At 42.0% G+C, this 17,481-nt stretch overlaps 1 protein-coding gene and 1 non-coding gene across 2 annotated transcripts in view; both read left to right on the top strand.

The window, feature by feature from the left end:
* Window positions 1–16,149, top strand: part of larp7 (La ribonucleoprotein 7, transcriptional regulator) — a 35,198-nt gene extending 19,049 nt beyond the window's left edge. Inside the window, exons 11-14 of the mRNA XM_007897010.2 lie at window positions 7,558–7,682; window positions 12,754–12,913; window positions 15,249–15,340; window positions 15,833–16,149. Coding sequence (XP_007895201.2) covers window positions 7,558–7,682; window positions 12,754–12,913; window positions 15,249–15,340; window positions 15,833–15,913 — 458 coding nt within the window. The 3' untranslated portion in view covers window positions 15,914–16,149. The remainder of the gene's footprint in view (window positions 1–7,557; window positions 7,683–12,753; window positions 12,914–15,248; window positions 15,341–15,832) is intronic.
* On the top strand, window positions 7,076–7,147 carry trnat-ggu. The gene has a single exon. It is a non-coding gene; the product is annotated as a tRNA-Thr (tRNA).
* Window positions 16,150–17,481: the final 1,332 nt, after the last annotated feature.

Raw genomic sequence — 17,481 nt, 5'->3', positions numbered from 1 at the left:
AATGGCTGTGGACTGCGGACAAATATTTGTGCAGAACAGCAGGTTTCCTAGAGAGGACATCTTTCTGCCTGGTTTGTGCCAGGATTGCAACAGTAAGAGCATTGCTGGCTCTCTGGCTGTGGAGTCCCATAGTGTAGTACTTAGTATACTTGCAAGCGAGAGGACACAGGTTCGATTCCCCGTTAGAGCGAAAACTTAGGCAAGTTTCCTTAGTCCACGTACTTCTGTTTACCTAGCGATAAGTAGGAACCCAGTTGTTAGTCAATTGGCGGATTTCATTCTGGGGATAATAATCCCTCTGAAAAAATTGGGAAACAAAGGGCAGGATTTGAGGGGCACGGCTGTGCACAATTGACTGCTTTGTTTCATCCACAAAATATACAATCAATCGACTTCACTCTGTATCCTGTGAAGCGATTTGAGACGTCTCAATTACATGATAAAGGGCTACATCAAATGCAAGGATTATCATTATTATTTCCCGCCATCGGACCCTGTACATAGTGAAATGAATTCCAGGCATGTGTAGTGTCTCAACATGTCTGCACGCCAGCATTGTGAATCCCAAGATATGGTTGTGGATGCTCTTCTGATTTAATTCTGATATACACACATTTGCTTCCAGTGTGCAATGAGCTTGCAAGGTGAAACATTAGTAAGGATTAGCTCTATTTTGCAGTTGGCTGCTAGTGCTGTGGATTTGATCTGCTTACACTGCAGGGAAGAATGCATGCCAATGGGGCGAACACTAACTTTTACGCAAACACAAAACAAGAACAACTGTTGCCAAAGTAGCAAACTGATTTTAGATTTGGCCATCCATCGTCTCCATTCTGCAAGTTTTTGCATTGCCAGCCTTGTACAAGAGGACCGAACTCTTATTGTGCATTAAATTATGTTTTCACTTCTCCCCTCCTCTCCTTTAGGTGCTTATTTCTTTTCATTTACTGGGATACAATTCTATAGATGCTAGTCACTCTCCCTCACCTCACACAAGTGGTCACTATCAATGTGTATCCTAGCTCTTTGGCCTTAATTTTCAAAATCATCGCCCTCGCCTACAAATCCCTCCATATCTTAGCACATCTCTATTACACTGATCTCCATTTATCCCTATTCCTCAGCTTGGCTAACTCAGGTTTGCTGTGCGGCCCCCACTCTCTCCATCAGTGGCTGCTTTCAGATCCTAGGCCCCTGACCTTTTCAACTCCCTCCCTCTTCGTTTTAAGTAGTGCCATAGGATCTTTAACATTAACCTGAACAGGGAGACGGAACCTAGGTTTAAAGTCTTATCCAAAGGATAGCATATGGGGGAGCACTCGCTTTGCACGCGAGAGACCTGAGTTCAATTCCAGGCAGAGCGAAACCTTGGGCAAGTTTCCTTACTCCACACAGAGCCTAATAATAATCCCTCCAAAATAAAACAATAATAAATTGGTCATTTTCAATCTACGACTGTTTGTGGGACATTGCTGTGCGCAATTGGCTGCCGCGTTCGCCCACAAATATACAGTTAATTCACTTTACAGTGTGTTCTGTGAAGCGCTTTGGGACGTCCTCCCGACGTGAAAAGCGCTATATCAAATGCAAGGATTATTATTATTATTATCCAACAATGCAGTGCACTCACAACACTGCATTAGAGTTTTAGTCTGGACTGAGTTCAAAGTCTGGACATGACACTTGAACCCACAACCTTCTGACTTGGAGGTGCGAGGGCTACCAACTGAGCTAGGCTGACACCTAGATCTAGATTTATAATAATAAATAAGCCTTGCATTTGATATAGCGCTTTTCGAGTCTTCTAGATGTCTCAAAGCGCTTCACAGAATATACTGTAAAGTGAATTGACTGTATACTTGTGGGCAAAACAGAGCAGCCATTGCGCAAGTGTCCACAAACAGCTGTGGATTGAAGTGACCAATTTATTATTTTTTTCTTGAGGGATTATTATCAGGCATGTGGAGTAAGGAAACTTGCCCAAGGTTTTGCCCTGCCGGGAATCGAACCCAAGTGCCTCGCTTGCGAGTGCTCTGACCACTAAGCTACAGGACTCCATGAGTAAATAGAAATTTATTCTAAATTTATTCTATTTACTTAGCATTTCAGAGTCCCAAATGTTGGTAAATTCTTTACAAAGCCTTAATTTTGAAGCCACCTTTGAGAACTTCAGAAAACCAATTTCAAAGTTAAGACTAATTCAACAATTTGCCAAATTCTACACGCTTGGTAAAATGCTACATGAGTAAATCTAGACTCGGGTTAATTTCTACCCACATTTCCATAGAAAACTAATTATATTATTTTTGACTTGAGGGAAACAGAGTCCATTATTTCACATTTCACTGTGAATATTTTCAACCAAATTGCTGAGAGGGTTGAAAAACTTTATTCAAAATGCAACCATAATGAAGCAACAAGTAATGGCAGGTAATTTAAAAGTGTGAAGAATCTTGAGGTAGGTGCTGCTATCTCTCCAGACAGGCAGAGAGGTGTTAAAAGAACTGTGGGTCGTAATTCAGTACCATAATAGCTTATGCTGATGAAAGCACCAAATCTTTGCTTTCTGTCATTTCCTGGGATGTCATCACGGAGCTAATACTTTTGATACATTTGGTTTAACGTAGTTGTGGTACTGACTTATCTCTGTGACATATCAAATACAAAAGGCCCTTTTTATGTTCTGTTGCTGTTGTGGTGCTGCTGTTGCTGCTGCATATTGCTGCTTTTTATACAAGGAATTTGTCTCAAGAGGCAACTGGTACAATGGCTGGATTTCCTGACTTCAAATTGTGTAAGATCTGACCTTATGTCTCTGCCCCCCCACCATCCCCCCCCCACCCACCCACAGACACACATAAAAAAGAGAATAATAATTATCCTTGTATTTGATATAGTGCCTTTCTTTCACTTGAGGAGATTGTCTCAAAGCACTTCACAGGATTTATGACAACCACATATTGCATTTATATAGCGCCTTTCACATTGGGAGGACATCCCAAGGTGCTGGACAATTGAGGGTTCGCACCTGATCTGATGGTTGCATTTCGGATGGGTGGATTCCAAGGGCGGTGGGGGGGAGATGACTAACGTTTTGGTCAAAGAGGAAAGTCTTGAGATGAAACTTGAAGAAGGCAAGGTGGGAGAAAGTGGAGATCTCCGCAAATCTCAAAGCAAGTGAAAATGTGGTGAGGAGGGGAAGGTTGGAGCAAAGTTGTGTGATTTTCTTTAGGGGTATAATTTGCAGCCTCTGATAATGTTACTTAGTGGAATTCACAAAACAAAATTTACTGGAGTGGCCTGAAGAAGTACTGAGACTTCATGCAATATAAAAACAACTACCTCTTTTTCATGCCAGTTTCTGAATTCGGAAATTACAAAGTGAAAGCAGTATAAATAAAATGGCGCTTTTGTGGGAATCCTGTGGCCACTTCAAGGTCACAGAATCAAGAGTGAAACTTGGGTGCTAGATATATGATTAAAAATTGTTCTTGATCAGCTGACATGTAGAAACCTATTATCATGCTTTAGACTAGAGTATCTAAACCAGACTGAGTTACACATACAGTAACCCCGGCTTGCCAGGTGGACTCCAGGTATCTGGAAATCGAACCCTCTAGAGCTTAATGATGAGTCTGGCTGGTCTGTCATCAGCAATCCCCAAGAGTACTGCAGACCTGCCTGGTTCAGGAATTGGACTACCGAGACTGGCGTACAGAATTGACTTGATTCTGACATACCATTGCCAAGTGTGTCACCTTGGAGCCAGCTTGAAGGATTTCAAAAAGAAATAAAACAAGTTTCTGGATCCTTGACAGGAGGTAAACAGAGCCTCCTTTGTGCCAAGATGACTGCAATGGGATATTAGAATCAAGTCAATGTTCTTGGTTGTCCTGTACCAGGCAAGTCCACAGTACTACAAGGCACTTATAATAATCATAATCCATGCATTTGTAGATGAAAGTGGCAGCCAATTTGTGCGCACCATTGATCCACAAACCGCTATGAAAGTAATGAGCATGTTTTTTATTTAGGAGATTGATGGATACTGGGAAAAATGCTCTTTTTTTGAATAGCGCCATGAGTTTGTTAATGTGCACCCAAGTAGGCAGAAAGAACAACAACTTACATTTATATAGCACCCAATATAGTGTGTCAGCCTAGCTCAGTTGGTGGTACTCTTGTCTCTGAATCAGAAGGTTGTGAGTTCAATCCTGATGTTGGAACTTGCAACTCATATAGTCTTGGCTGATACTCCAATTCAGTACTGGGGGTGTGCTGCAATTGTTGGAGGTGTCGTGCTTCAGAGAAAATGTTAAACCAAGGTTCTGTTCGTGATGTGTTTCTGAATTGTAGAGTCCTGTAGCTCGGTGGTAAGAGCAAGGGCCTCTCAAGACCTGAGTTTGATTCCCAGTAAGGCGAAATGCTGGGCAAGTTTCCTTACACCACACACCTCTGTTTGCCTAGCAGTAAGTAGGAATACGGTTGTTAGTGATTGACGGATCACTTTTACGGAGGTAATACTTACTTTAAAAAAATTGGTCATTCAATCAACGACTGTTTGTGGGATACTGCTGTGCGCAATTCACTGCTGCGTTTCGGCCACAAAATATAGGCAATTCACTTTACAGTATATTCTGTGAAGCCCTTTGAGATGTCTCGATGATGTGATAAGGTGCTAAATCAAATGCAAGTATTATAATATGTTAGACATCCGTAGAATATATTTGTAGTTACTGGAAATTAAAAGGATTTAGAGTTATTACCTGATGAGACAAGTGTCAAGTAATCTTTTAGGAAGTTGGATGTATAGATCATGGAGAACCTAACAGAATTTAATACATGTAAACACCGAATATCAATCTGAACTTGTTATTTAAATGCTTCAAGGCATACTATGTTAGCTGACTTTGCTCCACTGTTTAAGATGCAACTATAGAGTCAGTTTTCCTTCCTTTCTGTCCCCATTTAAAGAAAAATTGCATTCATTGTCTCCATTCTCTGCTTAATCTAACTGATGGCATCTTGGCAAAGTCTACAATCCCTTATTTACACTTGTGAATTCACTCTGACTACAGCTTTGACATATGTGACATTTGTACCATAACCAACTATTTTTAGGAACACAGGAATGCTGAAAAATAAGTAGGAATGTACAAATGCAGAAAACATAACGGATTTGCGTACAATTTTTTTCCTCTTTTTTTTCTTCACACTTGAATTGAATTGCCTTCAAAGCTCATACATTATGAACAGCCATTTGGTAAACGTAGCCAGAGAGTAAGGAACTATACCTAACTTCAATCACTGCTTTTGGAGAAGAGACTTGAAAAAATCATATAGTAATCCTTGCATTACTTTACAGTTTAGAGGACTGTATATATGGAAAAACTCCCTTTTTTAGAATAATGTCGTGGGTTCTTTAACATCACTTGAATAGGCAGACGGGATCTCATCTCGGGTGGGAAGGGTGTGGGGGAATGGTGGAGAGAAATCAAAGAAAGTCTATAAGTACGACAGGAAAAATTAAATGTTTTACTGGGAGAGTTAATATATATAATAGTATATAATATAATAATAATCCTTGCATTTGATATAGCGCTTTTCACATGTTCTTGACGTCTCAAAGCGCTTCACAGAATATGCTGTAAAGTGAATTGACCGTATATTTGTGGGCAAAACCCGTTAGAAGGAATTGAGTAGAATATTGATTGAATTGTAGGATACTTTGATTTTCCAATAATTCCAAGTTACCTGTCTGGCACTTTGTTTTTTATATATGTTTATTGTAAATTTGAAACTGACCAGATGAACCCCACACAATGTCTTTTCCAATATCCACGACCCACAGACTTGAGAAAAGGTGAAAAGGAGAAAATAATAATCTAGAGTTCATAGTGTAGTGTCAGATCCAAATCCTAACTACACCGTGAAGTTCATTTCTTATGCAGGTAGGGTTATTAGCCAGGGTGACAGGTAATGAAACATTGTAATTGAGTCAATCTTCTACAGTGGTCTCGGTAGTCCAGTGCCCGAGCAGGCCGGTCTGTAGTACTTCAGGACATTGCTGATGACAGACTAACCAGCCTGGCTCATTAACAGCAACGACAACAAGAAATTGCATTTAGGATGTGATCAGCAGGGATTCTTCCCACTCAGCTCCTGTTAACCCTACAAGCCAAAGCCCTAACTGGTAGCGTGGTCCCAGCTGGACAAGCAGCAGGACGACTTGCCAGACTGTGCCTTCAATAACAATCTCTGCGATTTTAGCTAGTCGGATTTCAGCAGTACACTAACATGCACTCTGGGGTCCCTAAACCTTTGCCCAGGCCAACATGTGCCTGATACTCCCTGAAATTATTTAAGTAGGATCCCTTCCTCGGTGGAAGAGTGTGCATTCCACACTGGAATTTTGATGTGTAGGTGGGATGCATAGAACTCTGTCTGATTTGGCTTCTCTTAGCATGATGATGGACTTCTGTATGTGCCAGACACCCAGATGACCAAACAAAAGTGGTACATAAACAGAAATCTCAGAAAAATCTCAGGAGCAATATTGCCTGATAATCAAGCATCTCTCACTGAAGTGTCTCAAGGTGCTTTACAGGCTTTTACTGTGAATTGTAGTGACTGTATTTTGTAGTCAAGTATGTCAACCAATTTATGCACAGTGATATCCCACAAACAATCATGAAGTGAATGACCAATTTATCTGGAGGATTATTGGCCAGGACATCAGGTGACCCATCTCTTTTTGAACAGTGCAACGGGATTTTTAATGTCCAACTGCACAGGCAGATGGGATTTCAGTTTAAGATCTCAGCTGAAGGCCAGCACTTCCCCCATCATTGCAATGGAGTGTCAGGCTAGACTTTGAGCTCAAAGTCCCACCATGGGGCTTGAACTCAGAGCCTTTTGACTCCAAGCCAAGAGTTCTACCGACTGAGCTAAACTGACAACATGCTTGTCACCTATTTACACTGGATAATTAAATTACATTCCAGTCAGTTTTTATCTTTGAAATTGGGATGAGGTTATCTTTGATCCTAACGAAATTATCATCAAAATTATGTGGAGTCCTGTAGCTCAGTGGTTAGAGCGCTCGCCTGGTAAGCGAAAGACCTGGGTTTGATTCCCAGCAGGGCAAGACCTTGGGCAAGTTGCCTTACTCTGGTAGGACACTGCTGTGTGCAATTGGCTGTCGCATTTCACCACAAATATAGTCAATTCACTTTACAGTATATTCGTGAAGCGTTTTGAGACATTTAGAAGACGTGAAAAGCGCCATATCAAATGCAAGGATTATTATTTTTATTAATCACTACATTGATTACACTTCTTCCCCAGTCTTGTGGGACAGTCGCAAATCTGATGCTGCACAATGTAAGTCTAATTAGCACGCAAATAGTTTACGGACAAAACAAGGCTTTGTAAATGTCCTCAGGTAGTTGGAAATGGAGAAGAGAAATGCTGGATTTCTGTGAATGAATTTATTAGTGTGAAGTGTCTGAATTTCAAAGCTATTGATATGGGCCATATTGTTCTCTTCCATTGAAGGAAAGGTTAACGATGAAGGAGCCCAGCCCTCTGTGAAGGTTAACACCCTTGGGCCGCAGTTTGTGAGTGGAGTCATTGTGAAGATCACCAGCACTGAACCCCTGCTGGGCAGGAAACAGATCAAGGTAAATATGTGCCCTCAGGCCAGTCTCTTAGAACTGGTTCTCAGAAAAAAGCTTTAACCCTGTCATGCCATGTTTACCTTGCAGGATGTTTCAATCTCAAACACACTAAATAAAGAGCTGCCCTTGTCTGCCTCCCAATAGAATTCAATTCAATCCTATTTACCCTGGAGGAAATCTAAAGCATTGGCACCAATGTCGGAATAACTGTTTGAGAACGTACCGATGAGTGCAGTTGTTCCTTGTTGCTTCTGTTTGTTGTCTGGCTGCTGAACTTTGCTCCACATTGAAGGTCTGTATAAGGCAGCAGTGCACAGAACCACAGTGCTAGCCTGTAGGCCTGGGCTATCCTCCTCCGGGAGAAGGTTACCTGGATCTCCTTGTAGCTGAAATGGCTGCAAGGTGACGTGCTTGGCAATGGAATATCAGAATCAAGTCCACTCTCTGGTGGTCTCGGTAGTCCAGTTCCTGAGTTAAGTGGGTCCACAGTTCTCCAGGGCTCAACTGTTGACAGCACAGCCAGCCTGGCTCATCAGCAGGCCTTGAAGGGTAGATCAAACACTGGGGCAGGGACCCTTCTCACTCAGCTCCCATTATGCCCGCAACCAAAGCCCTGATGGGTAAGGGTGGTCCTGGACAAGCTGTGGGAAAGCTTGCCAGACGGTGCTTTCAATGGTAATCTATTTGTTTTTTAGTCACTCCCAGCCAGAACAGAACAACAGCAGAGGGAATGCTGTTTTCAGAGGTTGAGAGATATCACCACCAGAGATAATAGGGCCACTTTATTGCAATGCTGGTATAAATTGCATGTATTCCATGAGCAGCACTGCAATAAATAATATATATAAATAATCCTTGTATTTGCAATTGCGTCCTATCATGTTGCAAAATGCCGCACAGTATTTTTTAGGCAAATTGTTGTGTTAGCAAGCTCCCCAAAACAGCTATGAGGCAAATGACCAATTTAATTTGGAGGATTGTTGGTTAAAACAGGAGAGACCCCCTCATCTTTTCAAATACTGTCACAGGATCTTAAAACAGGCACCTGAGGAACAACAGGCACATAGGCCTTTAACATCTCATCTGAAAGATTACACCTCCAACAATTCAGTGCTCTCCCAGTACTGCACTGGATTGTGAGACTGGGCTTTGAGCTGAAGCCTCAAGTGTAAACACAGCAGGACATTATTTTGTGTACATAGATGAAAGTGATTCTTCATTTTCCACCCCTCCTCCTCCTCCTGAACTGTTGATGATCTGGTGCTGTTCAACAGCTGCCTTCAGTGCCACTGTCACTTAAGTGGCAGTTTTTCATTCATGAGGCAAGACAGTAAGTGTTGCACATTATGTTAAACCATGCAGGGTAACCTACCCATGCCCGATCGTATACTTGATCAACATCCATACACAATGGCAGGAGAATGCTCTTTTCAGACACCAACCAGCCTGGCTCATCAGCACGACTTGGAGGGGCAGACTTGGGGAGGGATTCTTCCCACTCAGTTCATGTTAACCTTACAAGCCAGACCTAATTGGGTAGGGACCCGAGGTGAACAAGAGGTGAGAAGCTTTCCAGGCAGTGCTTTCAATGGCAAGCTATGAAGTTTTGCTGGTTGAATTCCAGCAGTGCCCCAACTCACACTCGGGGGTCCCCAAGTCCTGGCCCTTGCCATCCCTGAGCCTAATACTCTCTCTAGAATTAAGTAAGCAGGATGTGTCTATGGAAAGAGAGTGCATTCCATTCTGAAACACAGACATTTCCATGTGTAGGTGGGATACATGGAACTCTCGGTTTGGTTCGAATACTCTTAAGCACAGTGATGGGTTTGCTCATGTGTCAGACACCCAGCTGACCAAAAAAAGCCTGGTCAGTTTGAGAAACCTAGGAAGTGAAATAAGCCTTTCAACTTGTGTATCCTTGTCTTATTTTATTCGTAGATGGCAGCTCTTTCTATCTAATACAGTTTCCCTGCCTTTTCCTCACATGCCTTTATACCGTTACTTCTCAGGTATCTATCTGTCTCCCCCTCACGTCACCTGAATTGATTCTGCATCTGTGACCTTCTGGGGCAGTGAAGTTCACGTTCTCATAGTCCTTGTCTAGATTTACTTCTGGGTGGTAAAGCTCTAATTTTAAGTTTCAATCCCTTTCTCTCGATTTCCTCCTCTTGAGATGAGTCATTTACTACATAAATTGTCAATTTTCTTTTATTTTAAAAGTCTCAAATCATTTTCCTCCTGAGATCTAGGGAATATAATTCTACCGGCCTCTCACCATAGCTAAGCCTAGTTGTTGCTCAGCAAACTGGAGTAACAAAACTCAGTAACTGTTTTATTAATTGTTTATCAAGTTTAGCTGAAAACTGTAGACATGTATGCTGCGTATGTCCACAAAATACACAGTCACACCACTTTACTGCATATCCGGTGAAGCACTTTGAGATGGCGTGACGATGTAATAAGGCATTGTATCAAATGCAAAGATTATTAATGTTATGGTGTTCAGTAAATTGAGATGGATTTTTTTCTTTTACTATTATTAACTTGCACTGTATAAGCAAATGTATCCCATTCGGCTTCTAACCTCAATACAGACCGTAATAAAAACAGAAGTGGCTGGGAACACGCAGCAGGTCAGGCAGCATCTATGGAGAGAGGAAAATGAGTTAACGTTTCAGGTCGATAACCTTTCGTCAGAACTGTGTTGACCTCAACAGTTGCTCACTCCGTTGCAGCCAATATGGAACTTCCACATCTTGTGCAACACTCCTACAAAACTTTTATCCATATTCTGAACAAGTCCACTTTTCTGCACCATTGCTCGCCTCCACCATTTTTGTTTCGCCCACAAAATATGCTGTCAATTAATAACAATAATAATAATCCTTGCATTTGATATAGCGCTTTTCACGTCAGGAGGACGCCCCAAAGCGCTTCACAGAACACACTGAAGTGAATTGACTGTATATTTGTGGGCAAACACGGCAGCCAATTGCGCACAGCAATGTCCCACAAACAGTCGTAGATTGAAAATGGCCAATTTATTATTGTTTTTGGTTTTGGAGGGATTATTATTAGAGCTCTGTGTGGAGTAAGGAAACTTGCCCAAGGTTTCTCTCTGCCTGGAATTGAACTCAGGTCTCTCGCTTGCAAAGCGAGTGCTCTAACCACTGAGCTACAGGACTCCAGTTGGAGCGGTTACCCAAGTCGTTCTGTTGCTTAAACAGTCAACACTGCCATGGCTAAATGCATCTGCTTTTGCGTATTGAACATGGCAGAATTATTCTGCACATTCTAATATTTGCACATTACATTCTATTTTCTACACATTTAGTGAAAACCATGAAATTCATTTTTGAGTGAAAACTGAAAGGCTATATAGCTTTGAACTCCTGTGTAATTTTTCTTTAAATGCAACGCTCCACAAAAATATAAAACTCTGAAAACACATTGCCATTTACTTAGAAGCTGCTGGTTTACCATCAGGTTAGTTTCTGTTGCACATTAGTTATACAAGCACATCTTGGGGCTCTGATACATGCACATATAGGCATCGCAGAAGTGTCTTTTGGCCAATCCATCAAGCTGCTTTAGGTCTGTATGAAGCAGCTCGTCCTCTGGTATCATTAAATAATCACCCTCTTGTGGACAATCTGTTATTTCTGGAATATTCTCATTATCAATTCGGTTGGCCATGCTGTCAAAGAAAACCCCCGATCGTTTCCCTGGCCCATATTTCACAAATGAAACATAGTGGCTGGTTTCGATGCAAAGTACTGCAAACAGTTCCATCTTATGTCGTGGAAAAGGAGGTTTGACCGAGAAGTTATTTGGACTTGGGAACTTTCTGATCTGGTGCTCCTTCCGCTTCATGTGAGAATGAACCTGCATATTGCAAATGTCGCAGTACCGTTTTATTAGTCCTCGTTTAAAAATAGGGTCCAGAAGGCATTGATCACATTCATATTCTGCTATTCCTCCACAAATGAAACAATGTCTCAGGGTGTTTGAAAGCAAATCAGTGATATCTAGCTCCAGGGATGGCCTGATTTTGGGGAACATTTTCACTTTCCAGTATATTCTGTGAAGCTCTTTGAGACGTCTGGAAGATGTGATAAGGCGCTACATCAAATGCAAGGATTATTATTATTACGAGGACCCTAACACAGCAGAAACCTATTATAATCTTCATCCACACCTTTGTCATCTCCAAACTCAATGTGACAGAACAACCAACAGCCAGAACGATGCAGCCCACTTCCTCTCCCCCACTTGGTTCCATGATCCAACAATTCCCCAACCTTGCCCAGCACCCTTGGCTTTCTATCCCTCAAACAATCTGTGGAGTCCTGTAGCTCAGTGGTTAGAGCACTCGCTTTGCAAGTGAGAGACCTGAGTTCAATTCCAGGCAGAGGGCGAAACCTTGGGCAAGTTTCCTTACTCCACACGCCTAATAATAATCCCTCCAAAAAACCAAAAACAATAATTAAATTGGTCATTTTCAATCTACGACTGTTTGTGGGACATTGCTGTGCGCAATTGGCTGCCGCGTTCGCCCACAAATATACAGTCAATTCACTTTACAGTGTGTTCTGTGAAGCGCTTTGGGACGTCCTCCCGACGTGAAAAGCGCTATATCAAATGCAAGGATTATTATTATTATTATTATCTTTAAGATCCTCGTCCTCACCTTCAAATCAAGCGAACCCCCTTACCTTGGAAGGTGTCGAGCTTTTTGTATGGAAAATTCATTACAAATAAGGTATTACAGGGATCACATGCGAGGTTTGGAAGAAGAAAACACCTATTTAATCTCATTCTTCCAGAATACTCAGCATACCACCCTTCTATTACAGCACTATACTTTTTCTGAAATGAGTCCGATGTCCTGGCCTCAGCCACTCTTCCTGGTACAGTTTTGTAAAAATAATTATTGATATTGTTACAATTTTCTTTTACGCCAGTGTACCATAGGAGGAAACATCAGTTAACATTCTAGGTTTTGTTTTCAGTGTGTTTCGCTGGGAAATGAAACACTTTTCCATTTTATAATAAACTAACTTTCTTTGTGAAGGACGCATTGATGGAGATATCAGAGGTTTTGTATGTGGACCTGCTGGAGGGAGATACTGAAGGACATGTTCGGTTCAAATGTCCAGAAGATGCTCAGACTCTGCTTGCTGCACACCGGCAGATTCAGGACAAGTACCACTGGAAACTTGAGCTTCTCACAGGTCAGCAAATATCAAAATCCTATTTGTTGTAGTGTGAACAAAGGTTTAAGTTGTATGAGAGGATGTCAGTATGTCTGGACCATGAGAAGTTTTTTTCCAAACCACTCTATTATAATTAAGGAATAGAACTTCTTACAAAAAATCTGGCGTTATACATAGAATTGTTGTATTGCTGTACCCCTTCTCCCTAGTCCATCAATATTGAGGCTATTTGTAGTGTTTATTGATATCACTTAAAAACGACAACAAAATTACATTTGTATAGCGCCTTTCACATCGGGAGGACATCCCAAGGCGCTGGACAGACAGAGTTACGGACCCGAGCTGAGGGTCAGGGTGGGGGAGGGGGGTGGGCAGAGGTGGGGAAGCAGGGAGATCAAAAGTACAGTTGAAGAGGAGGGTCTTGAGGTGGGGGTCTTGAAGGTAGCAAGGCAGGGGGCAAGATAGAGGGACTGCGGGATGGAGTTCCAGAGGGTGGGTGCAGAGTGGCGGAAGGCCGCCCGCTGATAGTGGGGCAAGCAAGACGGGGTACGTGAAGCAGGCGGAGCCTGCTGAGCAGAGGGAGCTAACAGAGTGATAGGGGATTAGGAAGTCGGAGAGTTAGGTGGGAGCAAGACCGTGGAGGATCTTGAACTGTATTCTCTGTGTGATGAGAAGCCAGTGGAGTCGGGCGAGGATGGGGATGAGAGGGTCATGGAGCCTGGTGCGGGAGAGGACACGGGTTGCAGAGTTCTGGATGATCTGCAGCCTGTGGAGAGAGGAGTTGGGGAGACCAACAAGCAGTGAGTTTGCATAATCGAGCCTCGATGTAATGAAGGCGTGTATGAGGGTTTTGGTGGCCTGCGGTGTGAGACAGTGTCGGAGCCGGACAACGTTGTGGAGGTGGGGGAAGGCAGAGCAGGTCATGGCATGGATGTGGGGTAGAAAGGATAGTTGAGGGTCAAACAAGACCCCAAGGTTCCGGACTGGATTAGTAAGGTGGAGTGTGCAACCATGGATGGTGATGCTGTCAGCGCCTGAGGTGAGGAGGCGCTGACGGGAGCCAATCAGGAGAGCCTCGGTCTTGTTGACGTTCAACTGAAGAAAGTTAGCTCTCATCCAGGACTAAATACACTCACAGCACTTTATAGTACTTTATAATATACTCCTGTGAACTGCTTTGAGGTGTCCTCCTCATATTAAAGGCACTATATCAAATATAAGGATTATTATTATTATCATTTAGTTTAGGCCCTGATGCAATTCATTTATCACATGTACATTGGAAGAGCTGTGGTAAAATATCTAATTTCTCATTCTATAATTACATAATGATAAAAATGTAATGAATAAAGCATTGCACTGTAGCGCCAACACCTCTCGGTGCCTTGTGGGATGGGGGCTCACTTTTACCACACTTAGCAGGACCACTGCAGTGTGTTGCCAGGTGCAGGTTCAACAACTCCCTATAAGGCAGGCTGAGAGGAAATAGAGCATTTGTGGAAGTCATTGCAGTCTCTTGTCATGTTCCGAGCAAAACGGAACCCAGTGGCTGAGAATGTCAAGCGACTGCCAGGATTGTGGAGGGCAAACTAAATGAACCTTGGTCTTTTTTTGACGAGCAAATTCTTATGTTCTTATGAATAGGATATGAACCTGCATTCTCAGTCACTATTCTTAAATTCTGTGAAATACCGACCCGAAAGGCATTATATCAAATGTAAGGATTATTATATGCACATCTCCCTGCTGATGGCATGTTTATGTGTGGATATTGATTAAGGAAATACAGGACTAGTTTCAGCTGTGACATTATTGCAGTTCAATAGCCTGCCACTGATCATGATCAAGGCTCAGTTATGAATAGTGGACACTTTGAGTTGTCAAGAGTTATCAGGAGGTGACCAGTCCCTGTGGAACTGTATCCCAGCTGAACAACAAATGAGTTAAGCACCTAGAGCGAAAGAGAAAGAATAGGGCAAGCAAAATAATGGGTTGGTGTGCTAAAGGTTTTCATATTTACAAAAATTTCATATTTCATAATTGGGATGGGGCGGGTAAATGGACTTAGCTTAGAAGATCAGCTATGATCTTATTAACTGGCAAGGCAGGTTCGAGGGGCCGAATGGCCTACTCCTGCTCCTATTTCTTATGTTCAAACACAGTTTGCACAGTGATCCAAATAACTATAGGTGTAGAATTTTATTTTGCAAAGTATAAGATAAAATAAGTAAATCTGGTCCTGAATTAAAACATCCTGCCACAACCAGGGATCAAACTTGGTTTATTTTCCGCAAGGTAAAAGAATGCTGCCTCTTCTGTTTGCTTTATTCATTGTCTTGTTTCGTCTAACTAGGTGATGGGGAACAACGTTACTGGCAGAAGATTTTGGTGGATAGACAAGCAAAGCTAAACCGACCACGGGACAAAAAAAGAGGCATGGAGAAGGTAGTTGTAAAGAATTTACAGCATTATTGTTGCTATCAAAGGCCTGACCATGCTGGGTAGATCCATCAGATTTGAGAGTGGAAGGTTTTGATTTGAATCCCCTAGGTCCACACGGCTTCACCCTTTTGAGGTTGAGTATCATATCCATACAGAGTTACTCTTTGGAGGAGTTGATAGGCTCCCCCCTATCAGATACAATTCAAAATTACATTTGTATAGCAACTCCCACGTGAAAGTACATCCCACGTTATAACTTACCTGTCAAGGGTAGACAGATGCATAGTAGTAATCCATGGTAAAGTCGGTGGTGACCTGTCCTCAGTCCTGCAAACCAAAAAAAAGAACAGCTAGGGCAATCTGGCTGCACAAATATCAATCTTTTTAACTTGTGAAAGAAAAATCTTCAATATAAAGAATATGCCATTTGCTTTCAAACTTTTTTTTAAAAGTAGGGGTGAAAAAAATAAACTTTAAAATGTTTTTCTGTTGCAGTTGATTGTCAAGGCGGAAAAAATAATTGCTGCCAGGACACAGAAAACTGGGAAACATATTCGTTTTTCCCAGGAAGACTGAACACACAGTTTCTAATGTCTTCTTTCAGTCAAAATGATTATTTTTTTACTTTGCAAACTGTACTTCAGGGAGTTTCTAAATGATTGTCGTGTTACTGTACATGCAAATATTGTTGTGCAGAAGCTGTTCACAGCCACATTTGAAAAAAAAATTGACTGAGTTGTTATACTTCTCTGAGTTGTGTGAGATTGGATCTGTTGTACATTCTTTGACATAAAGGCATAAATCGATTCCAATGATCGTTTACGTTTTTTTTAAAACAGCTGTAGGTATATTAGACATGTTACAATGGAAAATTAGGTTGAATAATACAACAACTTGGATTTATATAGCACCCTCCACGCCGGACCGGCGTCTCAGAGCGCTTCATAGTAACGGATCCCGGGGCCGAGCCGGGGGGAGGGGGAGGAAGATGACCAAAGGCGTGGTCGAAAAGAAAGTCTTCACCCGAGACCTGAAAATAGGAAGAGAGGGGGCGAGGCGAAGGGAGTGAGGAAGGGAGTTCCAGAGCATTGGGGCATAGTGGCTGAAGGCACAGCCTTAAAATAATCATTTTAAACTTGTGATTTAAATCCATTCCCCTAAGATTCACTTTGCTGAATAGTGTTTAATTGTAAATGCCTGTTTGCAAGCAGGCATGTGTGAAGAACATGCATAACTGCATTTGTGTGCTGCTTTGTTAACAGTGATAGATCTACACAAATATTCAGAAAATCAGGTCTGAATCTTTTTCTAGATTCAGTATTGAGCCACATTGACAGGAAATTCATGGGGGTGAGAGTTGAATATGATTTTTTTTAAAAAACACGTTTTATTATTACCCTAATAAACATGTGTTTTTTTAAAAAAATGCATTGTTTATATTTAACTGGCTATGGTATATGCTCTACTGAAGCGATGTAAAAACCTCCCTCCCTGTTAGATACTGAGACCATACAGGCCTGTGCTGCTGATACAGAGTGTTGTTTTGAGTTCTCCCCCATTTCCAGGTGTCTTTGCGGATGTCTGTGTGGGGAACTTGTGCCTTTAAGTGTTAAAATTAACACATTTTTTAAATGTATTAAAAAATACACCCAATTCTGTTTATTTTCTTGATGGTTTGTGAAATGACTGAATGTAAACTAGCCAACACTGCCCTCCTGGAGCTGATTGTCACTCCATGTGGAACATTTCCCCCCCCATATTCATCATATTTTCACAAGCTTCAACAATCTACCTATGTTTATGGACAGCATTGGATCCTCTACAGATGAGGTTTTTATTTACAGCCTTTACTTTCCTACTCAGTACAGAACCCTTGGATAAAGTAAGTTGGAATCATCTGCCAACAATCTTTCTCTTCTCTCCCCCCCACCCCCAGATCTTGTGATGGGGGAGGGGAAATAGGCAACTGGTTGAATAGTGCTCAGGGTGAATGGAGCCTGTGGAGAGAGGGAGAACAGTAGGGGAAGCTGAATCTATTGCATATGAAGGGGTGGGATGTTCTGATATGGACATTCAAGGAGGTAGATTCCTGTGCTTTCCTGTGGGCTTTTAATATGCAAGGATTGACACTGCATGTGGTGGAG

Source organism: Callorhinchus milii, unplaced genomic scaffold (assembly GCF_018977255.1).
Source record: "Callorhinchus milii isolate IMCB2004 unplaced genomic scaffold, IMCB_Cmil_1.0 Scaffold1, whole genome shotgun sequence".
In the NCBI taxonomy this organism is placed as follows: domain Eukaryota; kingdom Metazoa; phylum Chordata; class Chondrichthyes; order Chimaeriformes; family Callorhinchidae; genus Callorhinchus; species Callorhinchus milii.
Note: the sequence above shows the minus strand (reverse complement) of the source record. Positions and strands in the feature narration are given on the sequence as shown.